The sequence below is a fragment of the Cetorhinus maximus genome, chromosome 25, assembly GCF_964194155.1.
Source record: "Cetorhinus maximus chromosome 25, sCetMax3.hap1.1, whole genome shotgun sequence".
Taxonomy (NCBI): Eukaryota; Metazoa; Chordata; class Chondrichthyes; order Lamniformes; family Cetorhinidae; genus Cetorhinus; species Cetorhinus maximus.
This window is the reverse complement of record NC_135903.1, coordinates 40,569,318-40,592,752: the sequence shown is the minus strand read 5'-3', so window position 1 is coordinate 40,592,752 and position 23,435 is coordinate 40,569,318. Positions and strand designations below refer to the sequence as shown.

At 45.7% G+C, this 23,435-nt stretch overlaps 1 protein-coding gene across 1 annotated transcript in view; it reads left to right on the top strand.

Moving 5' to 3' along the window:
• Positions 1-23,435, top strand: part of LOC144667700 (E3 ubiquitin-protein ligase TRIM39-like) — a 48,890-nt gene that overhangs the window by 8,427 nt on the left and 17,028 nt on the right. Inside the window, exons 2-5 of the mRNA XM_078529152.1 lie at positions 8,113-8,208; positions 13,499-13,621; positions 15,789-15,811; positions 16,805-16,926. Of these exons, the coding sequence (XP_078385278.1) occupies positions 8,113-8,208; positions 13,499-13,621; positions 15,789-15,811; positions 16,805-16,926 (364 nt within the window). The remainder of the gene's footprint in view (positions 1-8,112; positions 8,209-13,498; positions 13,622-15,788; positions 15,812-16,804; positions 16,927-23,435) is intronic.

The following is a 23,435-nucleotide window of genomic DNA, read 5'->3' as shown; positions in this document are numbered from 1 at the left end:
TATTCCTTTGAAAAGATGGCAGAGGAATAGACAATGGTAATGTAGTAGATGTAATACTTACAGATTTGCAAAAAGGCCTTCTATAAGGTACCACATAATATTCTAATGAAGAGGCCAGAGTGTGTGGAGTCAGGGGACAAGTAGCAGAATAGCTAGCTGGCTGCAAGACAGAAAACTAAGAGTAGAGTAGGGATTCAGAACGGCCGAAGGTGGGAAGTGGGGTCCCACAGGGATTGTAGCTGAGTCCAATGTTGTTCACAGCCATTAGTAAGACTTTGGAATCAAAGACAATGGTCCAGATCGCCTGATCAGGATCGGGACCCCCTATTTCCGACCCTGACCAGACAAAAAGGTACCTACTTGCCTTCTTCCGATTTTTCTGGCCAACCTTTGATGGAAGATTCTGCAAAACCGACTGATTGCAGCAAAGCTCGGAGGGAACAGCGGAGAGAATCTGTGCAGAGGCCACGCAGGGGTGCAGTGTTTAAACGTCCCAAAACTTCTTTGAAAACTACGGAGAGAAGGTAAATGTGTAGGGTGGGTAAGGTAATTGGGTAAGTGTGTAGGGTGGGTAAGGTAATTGGGTAAGTGTGTAGGATGGGTAAGGTAATTGGGTAAGGGGGTAGGGTAAGGGGGAGGGTGGGTAAGGGACGAGGGTGGGTGAAGGTGTAGGCTGGGTAAGATAAGTGGGCAAAGGAGTAGAGTGACAGGTGGGTAGGGTGGCAAGTGGATGAGGTGTGTAGGGTAGCAGGTGGCTGAGTGCGTAGGTGGGTTCTTGTGGCAGTCAGGTTGGGTCGAGAAGGGTTGTCAGCTCAGGCTATTCAGGTCGGATCGGGGGGTCAGAAGGAATTGGGTGGTGGGGTCGGATCAAGTCAGGTCGGGGGGGCAGTCGGCTGATAGGGGGTTAGTCAGGTCGGGCCAGGGAGAAGTCAGTGAGCATCAAGGGGTAGTCACATTAGGTTGGGGGTGAGTTGGGGGGTTCAGGGCAATAGTCTGGATGAGTCAAGGAGGTAGTCACGGAGGTCAAGGGGCCCTTCGGCGGTGGGGGGTGTGGTTGTCAGTGCGAGTGATTGGGGAGTCAGTTGTATAGTTATCTAGGAGTTAGACTAGTTTTTTTCTGACTGACATTTCCTGGATGACTATCCAGGTAACTGAGTTAGAACCTCTCAAAGTCTCCGACTTTAAATCAGAGTTGGAGCATTTTTCAGAAGGAGCAGGGGAATTGCCCATTGGAAGTTCAAACTTGCTGGGAAATTCCTATGGGGTCCTTCCATTGAGGGGCACTGTAGTGCATTTTCCAGAGTACATCTAGTCTCTGACCATCCAGAAACTAGAAGATCTGGGCCATTATTTCTAAACTTGCTGATTAAACACCTTTTGGGGAGAGTCAATACTGAAGAGGACTGCAACAAATGATAAAAATACATTAATAAACTTGCAGAAGGGGCATATAATTAGCAAGTGCAGCTTGAATTGAGTGTGAAGCTAGGAGCTTGGTGAGTGAGGGAGTCTTAAGGGTCAATCTCTTTCTAAAAATCTAGTCTTATCTGCATTTAGCATTGAACTGATATTTACTGTGTAAGTAAAGTAAGTTTCTACCAGCCCTAGGCAGTGATAAATAATCTCTACTGGAGAGCAGCTGTAATTAGTTAATTTGGTGAAGGGGGGAAGGTGGTGTACCTTTTTTACCTTTTTCACCCTCCAGTATTTGTTTCTTACATCAGTGCAGTGGAAGAAGCTGATTGATGAGTAACTGGTAAGTTATTCTACTTATAATAAATAGTTTGTAAAGTTAAGGTATGGCAAAGCAGTACGGGTGAATAGAATGTGCATTGTGTGGTATGTGGGAAGTTGTGAATGCACTATGTGCCCCTCCTGCGGCCAGAGTTGGGGTAGAGGACATCACAGTGGGCCTCTGCAGCATCCAAAAGGCGCTTGAGGGACACATCACTAAACCTGGGGCTGCAGTCTTCTTGCCTTTCAGGACCATGTCTTAAATATAGCAGTCCTGGGCTGGAAGCACAGAGAGGTATGTGCGCAGCTGCACTTTGAGTGTGGCACCTGGCATGATAAAGAGATGAGGTGGGTAAATCGGAGCCCGTCCGCCATCGAAACGGCATGTTTCCTGGGAATGCATAGTTAATGTGATGGGTTTGGGATGATACGGCATGAGAAGCCGCCATTGCGGTCAGCAGGTAAAATGTTACTTTATCCACCCACTACTGCACTTAGTGCAAATCTGGAACGATTCCGTCCATTGTTTAGTTTCTCTGCCATTTCCCTGTTGTCTATTACCATTGGAAAGAATACAGAAGAGATTCACAAAAATGATTCCAGGGATAAACAACTGTAGCTATGAGGATAGATTGGAGAGTTGGGTCTGTTTTCATTGGAGAAGGGAAGGCTGAGAGGAGACTTGATGGAGGTATTCAAGATCCTGAGGGGTATGGACAGGGTAAATGGTGAGAAACGGTTCCCTCTCGAGAATACATTAGGAACTAGAGGGCACGGATTCAAAATAATGGGCAAAAGTAGAAGTGATGTGAGGAAAAAGATTTTCACCCAGCGGGTGGTTGGAGTCTAGAACGAACTTCCTAAAAGGGTGGTGGAGGCAGGTTCGATGGAGGCATTCAGAAGGAAATTGGATTGCTATTTGAAAAGAGAGAATGTGCAAGGTTACAGGGATAAGGCAGGAGAGTGGGACTAGATAGTTTGCTCTTTCAATGAGCCAGTGCAGACTCGATGGGCCAAATAGTCTCCTTCTGCACTGTAAAGATTCTGTGACTCTGTGAATTATTACATTTTTGTAAGAAAAATAAGGAGGTTACTTATTATTTAGAAAATAAGAATCTAATTGGGCAGAGGAACAAATGGATCTGGGAATACAAACACTCAAATCAGTAAAAAGTAAAGGCACAGATTAATAAGACCATTTTTTTAAAATAGCAGACCAAACACAAGGGTTTATTTCAAGAGGGTGTAATAGAAAGATAGCGAATTTATACTAAACTTGTTTTGAAGTTTGATTGGGCTTCATTTGGAATATTGTGTACTGTTCTGCTTGACATTTTACAAGGATATCAAAGTGAAGATGCAAAAAGCTGTACAAGGATGATGCTGGAACTGTGAGGTTTTACCCATCAGGGAATTGGCTGGTCTCTTTTCTCTTGGAAAGGGAAGGCTATTAGAGATGAAAGGTTTATGAAAGGTTTTGATAGAGTAGACACAGAGTGCGTGTTTATGCTTGTGAGGCAGAAGCAAAACTTAGAGGCCATGGATATATGATAGTCACCAAGAAATCAAATAGGGAATTCAGAAGAGTGGTGAGAATGTGGAACTCACTAACACAGGCAGCAGCTGAGGTGAATAGTGTTGATGCGTTTAAGGGGAACTTAGATAAGCATAAGAAGGAGAAGGGAATAGAGGGTTATGCCTAAAGTTCAAGCGGGAGGAGATTAGAGGGGAACATAACTGGCGAGGACTGGTCAGGCCAAATGGACTGTTTCCGTGCTGTATATTCTATATAATTCTATTTATAGAAATGAAGTAACAGGCACAAAGATAAGAGCACAAGTTTTGATCTAATGACAGAAGTGGACTGCACTGTTCAAACAACAATAAACATTTTTTACAGCAATTTGTAACTCTCCAGCTCCAGCCACTGTGGGCCACCTCCCAGGGCAAGAACATCCCACTGGCGTTCACAGTAATTCCAGGTAATACGGATTGAATTTACAGCCCAAATGACTTAATGGCTCCTCCAAGAGTCAAAGCTGAAGAGCGAATGCCCACACCTCAAACAATGTCTTCCTGGCCTTGAGCCACAAGCAACCTGGCATCAAGGACAAAAATTATCTCCTTAGACGTGGACAACCTGGAGCCAGCCAGCCATCTTAAGTTTTGCCATGTGTAGCTTTCAATTTATACACATTCCAAATTATTCATATATATGTTTACAGAATGCTAGTACTGCTCTTATCTCCACTGATATAATGAGAAGATCATAGAATTTCTCTATTTGCAGTCTGGCTCAAAGGTCAGTAGTGCAGGGCCATCCTCCCCAAAGCTAATAAAGTGTTCAAGAGAAACATCTTTACCCAAAGAGTGGTTAGACTCTGGTACATGATATCACAAGGAGTAATTGAGGTGAATGGCACAGATACATTCTTATTTTCTTTCATGGGATGTGGGCATTGCTGGCAAAGCCAGCATTTGTTAGCCATTGAATTGAACATTTCAGAGGGCATTTAAAGGGTCAGCCACATTGCTCTGGGTCTGGAGTCACATGTAGGCCAGACCAAGTAAGGACAGTAGATTTCCTTCCCTAAAAGGCATAAGGGTTACAACAATCAATGATAGTTTCATGGTCACCATTACTGAGACTAGCTTTATAATTCTAAATGTTTTAATTGGATTCAAATTCTGCCAGACTATTATCTTGGGAATCTGGATTACTAGTCCAGTGACATTACCGCTATGTCACCATCTCCCCCAAAGGGATTTAAGGGAAAGCTAGATAAACAAATGAGGAAGGAGGGAGTTGAAGGATTTGGTGAAAGAGTTAGGTGAAATAGTGTGGAAAGAGGCTCAGGTGGAGCGTAAAGTAGGCATAGAAGAGCTGGGCTGAGTGGCGTTTTTCGGATTCTGCAATTATAGAAGGCTTTGCTGAGACTACACCTGGAATAGTGTGTACACTTCTGCTCCCCTTAGCTAAGGAAGGCTATGACCCCTTAAAGGTCGTGCAACGATTGTTCACTAGATTTGTAGCTGGATTTACGAAGTGAGATTGGGTAGAATTGGCCTATCCTGGGGTTTAGAAAACTGAGAGAGAGATGATCTCATGTCATTGAAATGTATAAAATTGTTAGTGGGCTTGACAGGTTAAATACTTAGAAGCTGTTTTCTTTGGCTGGAGAGCGTAGAACTAGGGAGCATTGTCTCAGGATAAGGAGTAAGCCATTTAGGACTGACATGGGGAGAAATTTCTTAGTTCAGAGGGCTGAAAATCTGTCAGAGGGCTGTGGATGAGCATGTGACTCATATACTAAAGAATGAAATTGATGGATTTTTGGACAGTAAAGGAATTGAGGGATATGGGAATGGGGTGGGAAAGTGAAGTTGATGTAAAAGTTCAACAGGGATCTTATCAAGTGGCAGAGCAAGCTCAAAGGATCATATTGGTCACTTCTATTCCTATTTCTTATGTCCTATGAGAACAATAGGGATATAGGAACCGGAGTAAACCATAACCCATCGTGCCTGTTTTACCATTCTATGATATCATGTTGATTCTACAACCTAACTCCAATGCATTGTATCCCCTGGTACCTTCAGTTAACAAAGGCCAGGATTTTACACCCCCCACAGCCCCATCTCAGGATTTAGCTTGCAGGCAGGGAGGTGCGTAAAATTGGTGGGATGTTGCAGGGGGCACCCATGTTCATCGCTTACCCTCCACTCCTGGTAGTCTACTAGCATTAGGGTAGGCTTTTGGCACCCCACCCAGCCTTGGACCAATTGGGGCACTTGAATGGCCAACTAATGGCCACTTGAGGGCCTCCTCCCACCACTGCTGGTATTTTACCAACATGCTGATGCCACTAGTCTGCAGGCTTGAGATGGGGTCCTTCCTGTTCAAGCATACTGTGCCCCATGGAGGGCCCCCCCACCAATGGAAACAGCTGCCACCACTTGAACCCCAATTGACACCCAGCCCCCGCCTGCACTGTGATCTACCTGATTGGCCCCAGCGACATCCCTCCACTTACCTTGAACTATGACCTCCTCCATTGATTCTCATCGGAGACTGACTCCAGTCCCAGCAGTGGCCATCGCTCCTGATGGTGCTGACTGAGATTGGAGAGCTACGAACCATCTGATTGTCCAGCAGCTCTTGGAGGCAGGATATTCCCCCCTCATGAGGTTGGGAGCCATGACCTCAGGCAACTAATTGCCTAAGTCACGCAAAATAGCAACATGGCTTCACAGACCAGAAGAGGCGGGATCAGTCCCCAATTCCCAGCCAGTGAGTGAGGCCACCACCTCCATGTAAAATTGAGCCCAAAATCTCTCAATCTCAGTCTTAAAATTACCAGTTTGAGCTAGAATAAATTACTCTTTGCAGAAGAGAGTTCCAAGCTTTTACCACCCTTTGCATGTAGAAGTGACTCCTAACTTCATTCCTGAAAGGTCTGTCTCTAATTTTAGACCATAATCTCCTCATCTTAGACTCCACAATCAGTGAAAATAGTTTCTCTATCTATTCCCCTTAAAATGTTAAGCTTTGATCGAATCACCTTGACATTCATGAAATTTCGTGAAATACAACCCTAATTTGTATAATATCTCATCTTAATTTAATTCTTGGAGTCAGGCATTATGGAATAGGTCTGATAAATCTACACTGCACTCCCATTAAGGTGTGCTGCCACGATGCTATTTTGCGTGGCCTAGGCAATTAGTTGCCTGAGGTCGTGGCTCCCAACCCCATGAGGGAGGATGTCCTGCTCCAAGAGCTGCTGGACAATCAAATGGCTCATAGTTCTCCAGTCCCAATCAGCACCACTAGGAGTCAGTCTCCAGTGAGAATCAATGGAGGAGGTCATAATTCAAAGTAGGTGGAAGGACGTTGCTGGGGCCAATCAAGTAGATCCCAGTGCGGGTGGAGGGGGGGTGTTAGTGTCGATCAGGATTCAAGTGATGGCAGCTCTTTCCATCGTGGGGAGACACCAGTCTCTAACGAGGGATTTTTTCAAATACTTCTGGAAGTCCATATAAATAACATCCATAGACATTCTCCTGTCCATTACTTTAGTCACCTCAGCAAAGAATTCAAGCAGGTTTGTCAGGCTTTGTCTGGTCAGCTGAAAATTTACGAGGTGTTCAGTCACCCAAATTTAAATAGAGACTCGGTAATTTCCTGACAACAGATATTAGGCTAACTGCTCATAATTCCCAGCATTTCCTCTGTCACATTTCTTAACTAACAGAGTGATGTGCTCAATTTTCTAATCCAAAGGAATGGTTCCCGAATCATGAGAACTGTAGAAAATCTCAGCTAGAGCATCCACAATATTCTCACCTAGATCCTTTAAAATGCTGGGACGTTAGTGTTATTAGTTTTCTGAAAAATGGGACAAGCTGTCAAAGCTTTTCATCTTGCACTCATCAGGACAAACACATAGGGCTCAGGCCCTATTTACGAGATTACCTTTCGCAATAGGTAGGGTGCTGACCATACTCAACCAGCCTGTGCTTGCAAAACAAAGAGCATAATGTCTAACATTATATGTGATTCCGCAATTGGAGAGCACTTGCTGAACAATCCTGAATGTGCTAAGAATTACACGAACAACAAGTTTAAGATTTTCAGTCGGTTTCGCAATGTGGCTCACTTATACCTGCTAGAAGCTACATATATTCATACGCAGGGACCTGTCCCCTGCAGGCAAAAGTAACATGTCCAGGCATTGAGCCTTTTTTGAATTAAACAAAAGTGTGTGGGACAATAGTTCTCTGGTGCATTCTGCATGGCAACACCTCAAACAATCAGAGCCAACTTGCCAACGAAATGGCACCATTTTCTCATGTAGTATAAATTGTTGCTCGATTTGAAATTTGGCATTCTTGCATCTGTCCTGAACAGTACAAGATGAAAAGTTTCGACAGAATGTATCTTATTTCAGCAATACTCAAGTTCCGTCCTATCAAGTGACTATTTGTTATTTTATTATTTCCTTCAGTATAGTTGTTTTCTTTATGCTAATTTTGGTGGGTCCCTGACACCCACCCCTCCCCAATTTAATACTAGTTTCTTTGGAAGGTACTCCACTGTAAATACTGGCACAACACTATTTCCGCTATTTCCTTATTTTCATTGGCAATATTACTGTTATCAGTTTCCAGTGGACCCACACTGCTCCTGACCAGCCTCTTTTTCCAAATATACTTGTGAAAATCTGTCATGTAATTCTATATGACAAAAGATCAGGTCTTTCAGTTCCCATTATATGGCTTGGATGTGGAGTCCTGGGGCAGCAATTTATCTTTGGCAGGCTATTTCTCAGGCCGGTGAGATCGTTACTAAGATGTGTGTTTTTTTTTTCCTTTCAGCATGAACTAGCTATAATGCTGGAATCATTAAAAAAGAAGCATATCCATCACCAAATAATAAAGGCCAACTACGAGGAGAACCTGACCCAGTTGATGGTGCGTGAGTATTGACCCAGCCTGTGAAATTACAAGCCTGTAATACCAATCTTAATCAAAAGGTAGGATGTTCAACTTCACTCCAAGGAGTTTGGACCATCTCTTGAACTCCTTAGACAGTGCCGATGATGGATCAGATCCCTTGGCTCAGAAACTAATATGTTAGGTGTCTCTCATGCTTTGCTGAATTACTCTGCCTATCAATGCTCCATCCTGTATCTCTGAGCTGGTTCTCTTTATCCAACATATCTAATCGGATCTTACAAGCAGAATACACCAAGTGAGCACAGCTTGGGAGTAGATTGATGAGCAACCATTATATGTTGTCAGTGTAACTATCAAGTGATATCCCTTTAATGAGCAATTGGCTGAAGAAACCATTGAAGATTCCAGCTCCTGATTGCTAACTGGCGACTCAGGCTAGAGACTGAGGGTTAAAAACAGCAAATTCTGGAAGTACTCAGGAGGTGCGGCAGCATCTGTGGACAGAGAAACCGAGATAGTGGGCGGAATTTTTTATGAGACCAAGTGAGGGAGCGGGCCGTTTCAGCAGCACCCACCCCGCTAGTTGGAATGTCGGGAACTCGCGCCCGATTCCACCCTCGGAGGGTCATTAATTATTCACAAGCTCATATCGATCCAAATCACCTGGCAGGTCGGGAGCTGATTTCTCTGCCTGCAGCCAGTTAGCGGGTTCGAAGGTCAGGGTGCCGTATTTAAACGCCAGTCCAACACGCAATCTCACTCTCTCCAGCCCACCAGAGATGTCCGCAGCCCATAAGAGAAAGGCCAAGAGCCTCAAGAAGGAGGCGGCGCCCCGTTTCACCCACAAGGCCCTCCAGACCTTGATCAGAGGAGCGTAGGTGCACAGGCTAGTGCTCTATTCCAGGGATGGCTGCAGGAGCCACAGCAGCCTCAGCCCTCCGGCCTGGGAGGCTGTCACCGAGCAGGTATGACTAATCTCATCCGCTCCACCAGGGTAAGTCATCCTTCAACTCCCTCCAGCATCAAACTCTCATTATGGCATCCTGCACTCAAATGGCCACTCTCTTCAGGGATCTAACAAAACCATTAGTGGGGGGCACATATCAACACTTATTCTCTCACTGAGACTTTCACATCACCACCATCCCATCGATCATGTTGCTCAAACTCCATCCTCTGGCCCTTCTGGGGAGGGCTCACCACACACAGGGGACATGCATCTCACCCAACCTCTGCTCCCTCCCTTCTCATCACATGCCTTACTTTCTTCTTCATACAGGCCAAGCTGGCGCACAACAGGCGTGAGAGCACAGACCAGGGGAGGGACGGCTGACATCATCGCCCTCACTGAGTTTGAGGGGGCTGCAGCTGAGCTGGCTGGGGGCAACAGGGATCCCGCGGGGAAGGGGAGATCAACCTCTCCCAGCAACCTAGTACGCATCACAGGTCCATGACTTCATCAAATCCTGATATTCACAGTGAGCCACGTGCAGTCTTATCTAGCTTCATGCTCATTAACTGAAACTCTCTTTTCTATTTTCCAGGCCCAGCAGATCAAGGTCCCCAAGCCCAGCTGAGCACCAGCCCCTGCCCCCAGACACCGTCCGAAGATGAAGCTCTGGAAGAACCATCACAGCGCTCACATGCACCTCCATCAGCTCAGAGACACACACATCGGTGGGACACAGCTGTAGATTAGGCTCGGGCTTACTTTCTGGGGAACACCTCACTGACACGTCCCTGCAGCAGTCGGAGGCAGGAACAGCCCAGGTCTCTGACACTCGGAGGGCTGCTGGGGACAAGCCATCCACTCAGTCCAAGACAGATAATGAGCCTCTGGAAGTGGCCACCAACTCGATGCTGAAGATACAATGATAGGCAGCGGAGCATCAGGCAGAGTTTCGACAGTCACTCAGCAGACTAGAGTGAACGATGGAGGAGTCTGTCAACATTCTTTCCGATGTCGTGGCTCCAACATGCAAGTGCCTCGAGGTCACCATGGGAAAACTGGCAATCACCATGGAGACCTTAGTCCAGCAGATGTCAGATTTACACTGGGCCCTGCACACCATGGCCACACACCCTGGTGGGCACCATCAGGATGTAGGCAACATGGGGACGAGGCACCTTGACCCCCCTTCGGGTGCACTATCTCATGCAGGAGTCAGGGAGGGGCCCTCAGGCGTCCACAGGGAGGATAAGTGTCAGCCGGACACCCCGGGGGCCTCCTCTCAGGACACTCCAAGGCTGTGCATCTGCTCACAACCCCCTCTGCTTATGACCTCATCCACTCCAGCTTCTCAGGCCGCCAAGGGCGCTTTAGCCCCTGAGCAGATGACCCTTATCAGGCCGGGGCCCTCCAGGCCAGGGGCCACAATAGGACGTCCGCCAAGGTCATCACAGACATCAGGACGTAGCAGTCAACAGCTGCCTCCACCTCTGTTGGGGCTGCAACCAGGCGTAGCAGTAGGGTTAGGAAATGTAAGAAAAATTGATGTCACTTTTAGGTCTATGTGCTATATATGTAAAGAAATTGAACTTCTGTAAATACATTTGATGGTTATGTGAATGTTTTTGGCAACTGAAGATATTGTGATTTTGTACTTTAGAATCCTCTTATGTCAAGGTTTAGCCATCCTCCCACTCAGTGATAGTGTCCCACTGAGAGATTCACATCCCTGTGATGTCAACCTCAGTTGAACTAGTATCTGCACCCCTTGTGTGATGTCAGGGAGATGTGTTTAAATCTTTATTGGAAATGTGTGATGTAAGCATTTCTACCCTTCTTCCTCGGGAAACACCACTGAGTGAGGGCAGCTCATCAGCATCGATATTCTAGCGGTATTTGTGTCTCTTCAGTGGTTGTGGCAGAAGAAAAAGAGATGCCCGGGAGGAGGAGATCCCTCGGCATGTCCACATCTCAGTCGCAGCCGTATTTGCATCATTAGTTGGCGGCAAAGCCGGTGAATCTTGCAGCCTGGCTATCTTCGTCCAGAGCAACTTGACATAATGATGGACTTCCTGTAAGGGTCATCTGTGACCTCCTTTATGCATCGGTATGTTGTGGACTGAGAGATGCTGCACAGGTTGTCTGTTGATCCTTGGAACAAACCGGAGGCCAAGAAATTGAGTGCAGTGGTCACCTTCAAAGCCACTGGCAGGAGATACCCTCCAACTCCATGTGGAGTCAGGTCTTCACGAAGAATGTGGCATATGTGATGTACCAGAGCTCGGGACAAGTGCAGACATGCACAGCATTGCCTTTCACTCATTTGTAAATAGGAGACTCTTCTCTGATAAACCCCAGATCTGGCGCGTCACCTTCTTGTCTGGGTCTCTCCTCCTGACCCTCCTGTTCATGCTCTGGCTCTGCTTGACCTCTCCCTCCTTCGCCTCCTCTGTTGCATTAGGAGCCTGACAAAGGCAGCATTGAGCCCTGGATACATATGTGCTTTTGTCTTCTCTCTGAAAGGAAACATTGAAGACATTAGTGATTCAAGGGGCAAGAAAGTGAAGCTCAGAAGATGATATGTTTGGAGAGTGTAAGGGTCCATAGTTTTTCCTGCCCTACTTGCATGATGGCTGGTGCTGCCTTGTCCCTCAGACACTAGAATACACATCAAGGTGAGTGGAACATAAATAGCCTACCTGCCATAGCATTGCACTGGTCTTGTTGTGATGAATGCCACATTGCTGGGGCTGTAGGGTTGGTCTGCTCCTGCTCTTTGCCTACATTGTCCTGAGGAACACCACTGTGCTGTGGTACAGGCTCCACTTTCAGAAACACTTCAACCAGGGGTGGGCTGTCAAGAGGAAAAGGGGAAAAATTACCAGTAGAGACATTGAAAAGCAAGTTTTTCAACCAGTTAACCACAGACTGAAAGTGCTGGGAGACCACCTCGTGTCATCAACAACAATCTGAAAGGAATTTGGAAGACATCAATCAAAATCAACCCAGCTAATCCTGTACTCCAGTTGGTGTTAATGAACTGTTTTATCCCAAGCTTAAAATCCATGTTTTGTGTGTCTTATGTATCTTGTGTATGTGTATAGGGGTTTAAGAAGATGGTAGAGTTTAAGTTATAGTGTTAGAAGTTAGCAGTTCATAATTTTTTACTTTACATTATCAAATATCAAAAAAAGTGGGAGCAGTGGTTGTAGTCTGAAATTGTTGAACACACTGAGCCTAGTAGGCTGCAAAATGCCTAATCGAAAGATGATTTGCTGTTCCTCAAGTTCTGTTGAGCTTTATTGGAATAGTGAAGGAGGCTGAGAACAGAAAGATTATGGTGGGGCTGGGATAGAGAATTAAAATGGCAAGCAACTGGAAGTTGAGAATGTGTTGGGTGAGGGGACATAGGGACTGGGTACAAGATCATGATTGAGTTGTCTGTAATCAGTGAATAAATCACCTCGTAGACCAGCCACTGTAGTTTTCCTGGTGCCCAGGTAACTATATCCCAGAATGGGTGCAAGAGTTAGGATTTGATGGCTATTCCTTAATTAACATTGAAAGAACAAAATAATCATGCATTTATATAGCACCTTTCATGGCCCGTTTAAGTAATTTTGAAGTGTAGTAACTGCTGTAATGTGGCAAAATGCAACAGCCAAGTTGCACACAGCAAGGACCCACAAACTGCAATGTGCTTATCATAAGATTATCTATCCAAGTGATGTTGGTTGAGAGATGAATATTGGCCAGGGCATGAGAGAGGTAAGCAGAACCAGGCATTTGCATTGTGGTTGATTAAATTCCAGGACACTGCAGTGAGCAACCTGGGAGAAAATCAGAAGGCATTATAAATGGTGTTTCTAAAAAAAAAAAATTCTTTAAACACATTTGTTTATTAGTTACAAAAGCTATTAAACATGGGGCAAAAAAAGTTGTTTGGCTGGCAGTCAAGAATCATTCAGTTTGGTCCATGAACAGTCTATTTGTTTACTGTTAGAAGGTGATGCGTTACAAGTATGGATCACAATGGCAGGAGCGTGTAGGTGAAGTGAGTGGAGACATGAGCTCATGTAATGACACCATCAGGAATATATCCAATCAGAATTGGCAGTCCTGCTTTGCATCCAGCTTACGTCTTCATCACGTTAAGGTGGTCCAATCAAAACTCAAACCCAAATTGGGTGAGTGGCAAATCTTAACCCACTTGGGGATTTTAACCACAGAAGCCCCTGTGTCTCTTTTCTCTTCTGTCCTTTCGCACTCCTACCCTCCTTCCTTCCTTTGCTCACTCACCTGCTGCCTCCTCCATGTCCTCAGTTTAACACTGTGTGCTGTGGTCACTTTCTCTAGGATGAAGTATCACTGACAGAGCAGCGCATTGGGAGGGTCTTTGTGCATCTTCACGAATACCTGAGAATGGAAGAGGAGAATATTTTGCAGGAACTTCACAATGATGCATGGAAGCGCTTTACAGTACTGGAAGAAATCATCATGCAACTGACTTTCGAATCCACTTCATTATCAGACACCATTCAATCACTCAATGAGGACCTTACTCAGGAAGATGCCATACTATTCCTAATGGTTAAGTATTTTATACCTAGTCACACACATTGGCAGCCATCTATGCATCCAATATCACTCCTACACCTGCCACATCACCATCAATTGCTCTTAAGTTGGTTGGTTCTTGTGTCTGTTGTAAGAACACAGGTGTGTACTGGTGATTTTTGTCTCCCTTGGTCCTAACTTCAATCAAGATGTCAGGGAAATGACAAAAGAAAGTCGGAGGTATCTGTACATAGGGAGTATGGGGTGGGGGGATAAATTTATTAACGAATCATGTCTCGCACACCTCAAGCATTCCAGCTCCAAAAAAGCACTGGGGTAGATTGGGAAGAGATTTGGAAAAGATTGCTCCAATTTCCAGGAGTACTGACTGGAAACCACCCTTAGCCAGGGGACGTGTGATGGTTTGTAAGTGTTCTATTCACCAGGACCAACATCTGTCACTTAGAGAATCCAATTATATTTCAAAACAACATTTTGGGACTTAATGCTGATTAGTTGCTGTTCATAAAACTCTTGACTACGCAGCCGCAGCTAAGTAAAGGTGAATGACGGAGTCTGAGCAAGGACAGCTGACCTTTGTGCACACTACACGAGTCCATCATGAATCGTTAGTCAACACTGAGTTTTGGAGATTTCCATTTTAACTCTTCTGGTTCAGTAAGAATTCTACTTTCCACTAAATGAAATCAAATATCATAAAGGACAGACCTAATAATGTTTCACAGTCAAATGATCACTTCATTCTCACTAACCAACTCTCAAATCAAATGCACATTTGACATCCATAAGTTCAGTATCAGGCTTGATCAAGTTTCTTGTGGGCTTCAGTCTACCACAGAAGACTAATAGGCACTGAATGGACAATTTCACTCTGAGCGATCATAAAGATGGCTGGATTAAAATGCACAATCATACTATAGGAGACCCTGTCCTCGCAGCTGAAGAGCATTGATAGTACATTGCAGAGAGAGCTTTACTCTGTATCTAACCCTGTGTGGTACCTGCCCTGTGAGTGTTTGATGGGGACAGTGTAGAGGGAGCTTTACTCTGTATCTAACCCTGTGTGGTACTTGTGCTTGGAGTATTTGATGGGGACATTGTAGAGGGAGCTTTACTCTGTATCTAACTTCATGCTGTACCTACCTAGTGAGTGTTTGATGGGGACAGTGTAGAGGGAGCTTTACCCTGTATCTAACCCCGTGCCGTACCTGTCCTGGGAGTGTTTGATGGGGGCAGTGTAGAGGGAGCTTTACCCTCTATCTAACCCCGTGCTGTACCTGCCCTGGGGAGTATTTGATGGGGACAATGTAGAGGGAGCTTTACCCTGTATCTAACCCTGTGCTGTACCTGCCCTGGGAGTGTTTGATGGGGACAGTGTAGAGGGAGCTTTACCCTGTATCTAACCCTGTGCTGTACCTGCCCTGGGAGTGTTTGATGAGGACAGTGTAGAGGGAGCTTTACCCTGCATCAAACCCCGTGCTGTACCTGCCCTGGGAGTGTTGATGGGGGCAGTGTAGAGGGAACTTAATCCTGTATCTAACCCCGTGCTGTACCTGTCCTGGGAGTGTTGATGGGGACAGTGTAGAGGGAGCTTTACTCTGTATCTAACCCTGTGCTGTACCTGCCCTGGGAGTGTTTGATGGGGACAGTGTAGAGGGAGCTTTACCCTGTATCTAACCCCGTGCTGTACCTGCCCTGGAAGTGTTGATGGGGGCAGTGTAGAGGGAGCTTTACTCTGTATCTAAACCTGTGTTGTACATGTCCTGGGAGTGTTTGCTGCTGGGTTGTGTGGGCTATGGTCATTGATCCATTGCATAACACAAAATCTTCACTCACCAAAAAAAACAAAGAAATTAATAATTAGAACTCTTATGACTAGGTAAAAAAAAATCTGTGGAATTAATGAATGGTTCCATGAGGGGTGGATAAAATTTAATTAAAAGAGACATAAACAAAATGAAACTAGATATACTGTTTCTTTGAGTGAGGCTGGTAAATGCCAGCTGTCTATGTAAACCTTCACTCGTGATGATGAACCTACTGATATTTGTGTTTCTTTTCTTTCCAGAAACTGAAAACTACACAAGAAAGGTAACTTTATTTTAAAAGCAAAAGACTGCAGATGCTGGAAATCTGAAATAAAAACACAAAATGCTGGAAGGACTCAGCAGGTCTGGCAGCATCTGTGGAGAGAGAAACAAAGTTAATGGAAAAAATTTTCCCCCATTGGGGTGGGAAGTGCAGGAGCGGGCGCGGGCAGGCAAGTGCCACCATTTTACGTGGGTGGGCCAATTAAGGCCCGCCCAGCGTGACGTCCTCCAGGAAGCGCTTTGCGTTCCCTGTGTGGGTGGTGGGGGGGGGATTCCCTCAGCCGGGAGTACACATTTTCACGCATGTGCACGAAAGAGCGCACAGATCTCCCTGAGGCTAAGTGCTGCCTCAGGGAGATCGGCTCCGATTTAAAACTTTTAATATGCAATGTTTAAAAATGTCCCCTGCCATGTACCCTCACATGACAGCGCCACATGAGTTTGGACATGTCCAAAAGTTTTATTGAAACCTTTCTTAAAGATTTAAAAACCCTCATGAAACCTCATCCCGCCCGTGGATGAGGTTTATGCTTTTTCCGAAGCCCGCCAGGGGCTCCCGGCCTGCCCGCCAACCTTAAGGCTTGACGGGTCCATTAATGACCTTAATTAGTTTCTCAATGGCCTCAATAGGCCGTTGACCGGTCGGCGGGTGCGCAGCTGATTCGACTGAGCCCCCACCGACCTGAAAATGGAAATGACGCGGGGTGAGGTCGGGAGTTCCGCCCAACGTCATCCCGCGTCATTTTACGCGTCGGTGAGCGGGCCCCTCCCCCACTCGCCAATCGGAAAATCCCGCCTAATGTTTCAAGTCTGTACGGTTCTTCTTCAGAACTCCGGAACATTAACTCCGTTTCTCCCTCCATGGGGACTGCCAGACCTGCTGAGGTTTTTCCAGCATTTTCTGTTTTTATTAATTCTGTTTTTAACACTGACTTTCAATTTGTTTGGACTTGTCTTAGTTGTCTAATGTTTAACTTCTAATTCCTTTCTCTAGAGTTAGAATGGCAATTTCTGATCCCAAGGATGTGTCAGTAAAGATAGATGGTGCCAAGTATAAATTTCTGATGCTGTACAACTCCTGGAAAAGAATGGTCAATGAGATTGGTTTTAATACAGGTGAGAAAATGATTTGTAAGAAAACATTTGGATTGTTACTGATGGTACTCAGAGCAGGGTGTTCAGAACCTATTTCTCTTCACCTCCACACTCCCAGTTTTACACGATATATTTGCAGTCAGCCCCTCACAACATTCAGTTCCATTTGCAACACCTCATACTGAAGCAGCCTGTGTCCAGATGCAGCAAGACCAGGACAATATATCAGCTTGGGCTGTTAAGTGGCAAGTAAGATTCGCGTTACACAAGCTGCTTTAATTGACAATATGCACGGGGTTGATGACACACCGAACCTGTGGGAAGACAGCCAAAGCTGCAAACCTGAGTCCCCGCTCACTCTGACTGGCATCATCAGTGATTAAGCTGACATCGGGCGGAATCATCCCAGATTTGCACTAAATGCGGTAGTGGGTGGGAGAAAGGAGTTTTACCCGCCGGTTGCAATGGAGGGTTTTCACACCGTGTCATCCCAATCCCGCCTCATTAATCATGCATTCCCAGGAAACACGCCGTTCCGATGGCGGGCAGGCTCTCATTCGCCCACCATGCCATCACCTCACTGCTTCATCACGCCGGGTACCATAGTTAAAGTGTAACTGCTGCACACCTCTCAGTGCTTCCAGCCTGGAAGAGCTCCGATGAAGACACGGCCCAAAAAGCCAAGAAGAGTGCAGCCACCCGATTCAGTAACACATTCCTGGGATGCCTTCCGGACACCGTTGGAGTCTGCCGCAATGTCCTCTGGCCCCGCTCTAGCCACAGGAGGCCATCAGTGTCACTACTCCGGCTTGGGAGGCGGTGGCAGAGATGGTCAGTGCCAACGCTGCACAGAAGCTGCACAGAAGCTGTACAGTGCCATCCAATGCAGAGAGAGGATGTATGATCTCATCCATGTCGCCCGGGTAAGGCAACCATCTTATCACTCTAAACTCACACACTCACAAGCCCAGCACACACCCACTGGCATCTCACTCACTGCCAGCTCAAGGGGCACCATCACTTACTCTCTCACTCACACCCTCACATCTCCATCTGGCCTCATCTCCTCCGGAGACTGCCTCTTCAGCCTTCACCACCTTGAGGCCAACTACACAGATCAACATGTGCCCCCACACACACCCTGGGATACCCCCCTTCCCCATACAGCTCTCACCCTGCAGCCTCTTCCCTTGCCTGAGGCCACTTCTCCCTCTTCCCCAAGCAAACCCTAGACCTGTGGCCATTGAAAAGCCACCCCCACTTTATGGCTGGTCTCATAAATAGAGACCTGCCCGTGAGCCTCCCTAAAAGTGTTGCGGTGCTGTCTGTGAAGCCTGGCGCTGATGACTGCGAGTGCTGCCCGAAGCAAGGTAGGTAGACAAACCTCAAAGTCCTGAGCGAAGTGTAGCTCACCAGGTGCATGTCACTATATACAGTTGTGAAACACGTTAGTGTGCATTCACGCCAGCGTGCCTGGACGATCCAGCACAGGGGGGATGATTCCAGCGAGCTGGCCTTACAGTGATATGCAGATGTATTACAGTGAGGTTCCTGACGTCCAATAGTGGGAAGCACGGCCTGCCATTGACAGGCAGAGCAGACAATTGCAAACTGGCTTCACGACATCGTGAAACAGATTTTTGGCCTTCTCGCCATATTGTCCACTCACGTCATCAAACAAGCCCAACGCCAGTGGGCCCAGGAAATTCCGCCCATAGCTAATGGCCCTGGAAAATCAGCGATCAGTCACCTGACCTATGCAGTTTTGGTGGGGGTAGGTGTGGGGCTGACTGCGAGATCCGGCAAATGTTTCCAGTGGAGCCCTGGAAGGATCCAGAGTTAGAGAAGTTGAGGGCGCTGGTGATTTTGACAGTCACTGCTAAAGCGTGGCCGCCAGGTCCATTTCACAGCAGATCCTCTACCAGAAGGCTACAGTTATCTGCCAGACCCAACATGACATGCCTGACTTTCTTGAGACACCTGTGTTCTGCCTGACATGTTGAGGAGACACCCTCTGCCCCGTGGTGCCAGCATGGCCTCCTACAAGCTGCACCTCTCTGTTCATCCCATCTCTCCTGTGAGCAACAGGCTGTTGCTGCTGTTTCTGTTGGCGCTGCTAATACTGCTGCTGGGCATCTTGGTCCTCATCTGATGTCAAAAGTAAAACCACATAAGTGGCACCCTTGCTGATCTGAGAGACCAGGCATGCAAACCTCCAAAAGTTGCATCTCAGCACAAGTACTGTGCATGTGACAGACAGAGCGAGGTGCTCTGCAGTCCTGCCACATCTGGTCATAAATGGTGGTCAATAAATGAAACTAACCAGAGAAGGAGGTGCCATAAATGCCCCCATCCTCAATGATGGGGGAGTCGAGCATATCAGTGCCAAACACAAGGCTGAAGCATTTGCAACCATCCTCAGCCAGAAAAGCCGAGTGGATGATCCATCTCAGCCTCCTCCTGAGAACCCTGAGATCACAGATGCCAGTCTTCAGCTAAATCGACTCACTCCGCGTGATATCAAGAAATGGCTGAAGGCACTGGATATAGTGAAAGCAATGGACCCAACAACATTCCAGCCGTAGTACTGAAGACTCATACTCCAAAACTAGCCAAGTTGTTCTAGTAAAGTTACAAAACTGGCACCTATCCAACAAAGTGGAAAATTGCCCAAGATATCTCATACCTACAAAAGGTAGGACAAATCCAATCCGGCCAATGACCATCCCATCAGTCTACTCTCAATCATAACAAAATGATGGAAGGGGTCATCGATAGTGCTACCTACGCAGCAACAACCTGCTCGTTAATGCTTAGTTTGGGTTACACCAGGACCACTCAGCTCCTGACCTCACTATAGCCTTGGTCCAAATTGAACAAAAGAGCTGAACTCAGGAGGTGGGGTGAGGTGAGGCTGACTACCCTTGGCATTTGACTGTGTGGCATCAAGAAGCCTTAGCAAAGCTGGACTTAATGGGAATCAGGGGCAAAACTCTCCCCTGGTTGGAGTCATACCGAGCACAAAGGAAGATGGTTGTGGTTGTTGGTGGTCAGTCATTGCCACTCCAGGACATCACTGCAGGAGTTCCTCAGGGTAGTGTCCCAGGCCCAACCATCTTCAGCTGCTTCATCAGTGACCTTCCTTCCATAATAAGGTCAGAAGTGGGGATGTTCACTGATGATTGCACAATGTTTAGCACCATTTGTGACTTGTCAGATACTCAAGCAGTTTGTATCCATATGCAGCAAGACCTGGGCAACATTCACGTTTGGGCTGACTAGTGGCAAGTAACATTTGTGCCACACAAATACCAGGTAATGACCATCTCCAACAAGAGAGAATCTAACCATCTCCCCTTGACATTCAATGGTATTACCATCACTGAATCCCTCACTATCAACATCCAAGGCTACCATTGTCCAGAATCTGAACTGGACTAGCCATGTAAGTACAGTGGCCACAAGAACAGGTCAGGAACTGAAGTGAACTGAGAAATTAGGTTAAGGGATAGATCAGTAGAGATGCAGTGGCAGACATTTAAGGAGATATTTCATAACACTCAGCAAAGATATATTACAGTGAGAAAGAAAGGCTAGGGGAGAGACGCACAACCTGTGACTAACAAAGGAAGTTAAAGATAGTATCAAATTGAAAGAAGCAGCATATAATTCCACAAAGATTAGTGGCAAATCAGAAGATTGGACAGAATATAAAAAACAGCAAAAAAATGACTAGAAGAATAATGAGGGAAAAATTAGAGTACAAGAGAAAGCTAGCTAGAAACATAAAAACAGATAGTAAGAATTTCTACAAGTATCTAAAAGGATAAGAGTAATTAAGGTGAGTATTGGTTCTCTAGACATTGAGATGGGGAATTAACAATGGAAAATAAGGAAATGGCGGGTGAATTGAACAAATATTTTGCATCTGTCTTCACTGTAGAGGATACAAATAACATCCCAGAAATAATTGTGAATCAGGAGGTGAAAGGGAAGGAGGAACTTTAAAAAATTGCAAATACCAGGGAAAGGGTACTGAGAAAATCATTAGAACTAAAAGCTGACAAAACCCCAGGACCTGATGGACTTCATCCTCGGGTCTTAAAAGAAGTGGCTGCTGAGATAGGAGATGCATTGGTTTTGATTTTCCAGAATTCCCTAGATTCTGGAAAGGTCCCATCAGATTGGAAAATAGTGAATGTGACTCCTCTACTCAAGAAAGAAGGGAGAGAGAAAGTAGGAAACTACAGGTCAGTTAGCTTAGCATCTGTTGTAGAGAAATTGCTGGAATCTACTATTAAGGAGGTTATAACGGGGCACTTAGAAAATCTCAATGCAATAGTCAACGTAGTTTTGTGAGAGGCAAATCATGCTTGACTGATTTATTAGAGTTCTTTGAGGAAGTAACAAGCAACATGGATAAAGGGGAACCTTTGGATGTGGTTTCCAGAAGACATTTGACAAGGTGCCACATTAAAGGTTACCACACAAAATAAGAACTCACGGTATAGAGGGTTACATATTACATAGATAGAGGATTGGTTAATTAGAGGAAACCAAATGCCTATGAACATATGAATTAGGAACAGAAGTAGGCCATAAGAGGATCATTTTTGGGTTGGCAGGATGTAATGAGTGGAGTGCCACAGGGATCAGTGCAGGGGCCTCACCTGTTTACAATCTATATTAATGATGTAGATGAAGGGAAACTCTTTCGAGTTATCAACAGTCACAGATTGCAACTCTTTCGAGTACAATCACAGTTCTTGGTTTCCGGGAGTGGGACACGAACCCACAACCCTCTGATTCAAAGGCGAGGGTGCTACGAACTGAGCCACAGCTGACAATAGTTTCTAAAGTTGTTGATGACACAAATATAGGTAGGCAAGTAAGTTGTGGAGAGGATATAAGGATTCTGCAAAGGGATATAGATGGGTTAAGTGAGTGGGAAAAAATTTGGTAGATGGAGTATAATGTGGGAAAATGTGAACTTGTCCACTTTGACAGGAAGAACAGAAAAGCAGTATAATATTTAAATGCCTTAAAGGGTGGCTGAGTCAGAAACTCTCATAACATTTAAGAAGTATTTAGATATTCACTTGCGTGCCATAGCCTCCAGGGCTATGGGCCAAGCACTGGAAAATGGGATTAGTGTAGTCAGATCTTTGTTGACCGGCGTGGACACGATGGGCCAAATGGCCTCTTTCTGTGCAGTAAATGTCCATGCGTCTATATTGCAGAACTCTGTGGTACAGAGTGATCTGGTACATGAATCAGGAGAAGTTAGTGTGCAGGTAGAGGAAATGATTAGAACAGCAAATGGAATGTTGTTTATTGCAAGGGGAATGGAATATAAAAATAGGAATGTTTTGCGACAGTTGTATAGTGTGTTGGTGAGACCATATCTGGAGTATTGTGTACAGTTTTAGTTTCCTTATTTAAGAAAGGACATAATTGCATTAGGAACAGTTCAGAGAAGGTTCACTCGCCTGATTCCTGGCACGAGGGGGTTATCTTATGAGGCAAGGTTGGACAGGCTGGCCTGTATCCATTGGAGTTTGGGAGAATGAGAGGTGATCTTGTTGAACCATAAATGATCCTGAGGGGACTTGACAAAGTGAATGCTGAGAGGATGTTGCCTCTTGCGTGATAGAGTGGAATCCCTTTTGGTTCTGGTACAGAGCAGTGTTAGCATGTAGTGTATGTGAAGCAAATGCATGTATGTGATCAATGGCAGCCTGCCCCATATGAAAGTCTGCAATTGAGCGAAACCCCCCTGGCTAGTTTCACTCTGCTGCCGTCTAGAACGAAGGGAGTTAAAAGCTGGGGAATCGTTAGCGAGTTGAGAAGCTGCCCCAAGCGATTCACTTCCACTGTTTAAAAATAAGGGTTCTCCCGTTTTAAGATGGAGATTAGGAAACATTTTTTCTCTCAGAGAGCTGTGAGTCTGTTGACTCACTATCAATTTCCCAGCTTTTAACTCCCTTCTCCTTTTTGACACAGGGTCTCAGAAAGGCAGTTAACCAAAAGCTTTGGTCAAAGAGGTAGTTTTTAATCTGTAACCTAATGGAAGAGAGAGAAGGAAGGAGGTCGAAGGGTTTATGGAGGGAATTGGTCTCCCATTTAAGACAGGGACGAGGAGAATTTTTTTCTCTCAGAGTGTTGTGAATCTCTGGATCTCTCTTCCCCAGAGATCGAGGGAAAAAGGGCATTGAATATTTTTAAGGCAGAGGTAGATAGATTCTTGACTAACAAGGGAGTGAAAGTGTCCCTTTAAGACAATGCACGTATACTGATCATGTGACAGCACTGACGAATCACTGTGCAGCATGGACAACTGGGAACTGTAAGCCTAGTTCTGGAGGTTTCTGAGTGAGCACATATGATCTGGTGCTCTGCCCTATGTCTCAATAAACCATCACTGTTTATTCTTATATCAGTCTCTCCCCATTATCGATCGCAAGCAGCAATTGATGAGAGTCTAGGAAGGCATGCAGTTAGAGTTCACTTGGCCAACAAACTCATTTACC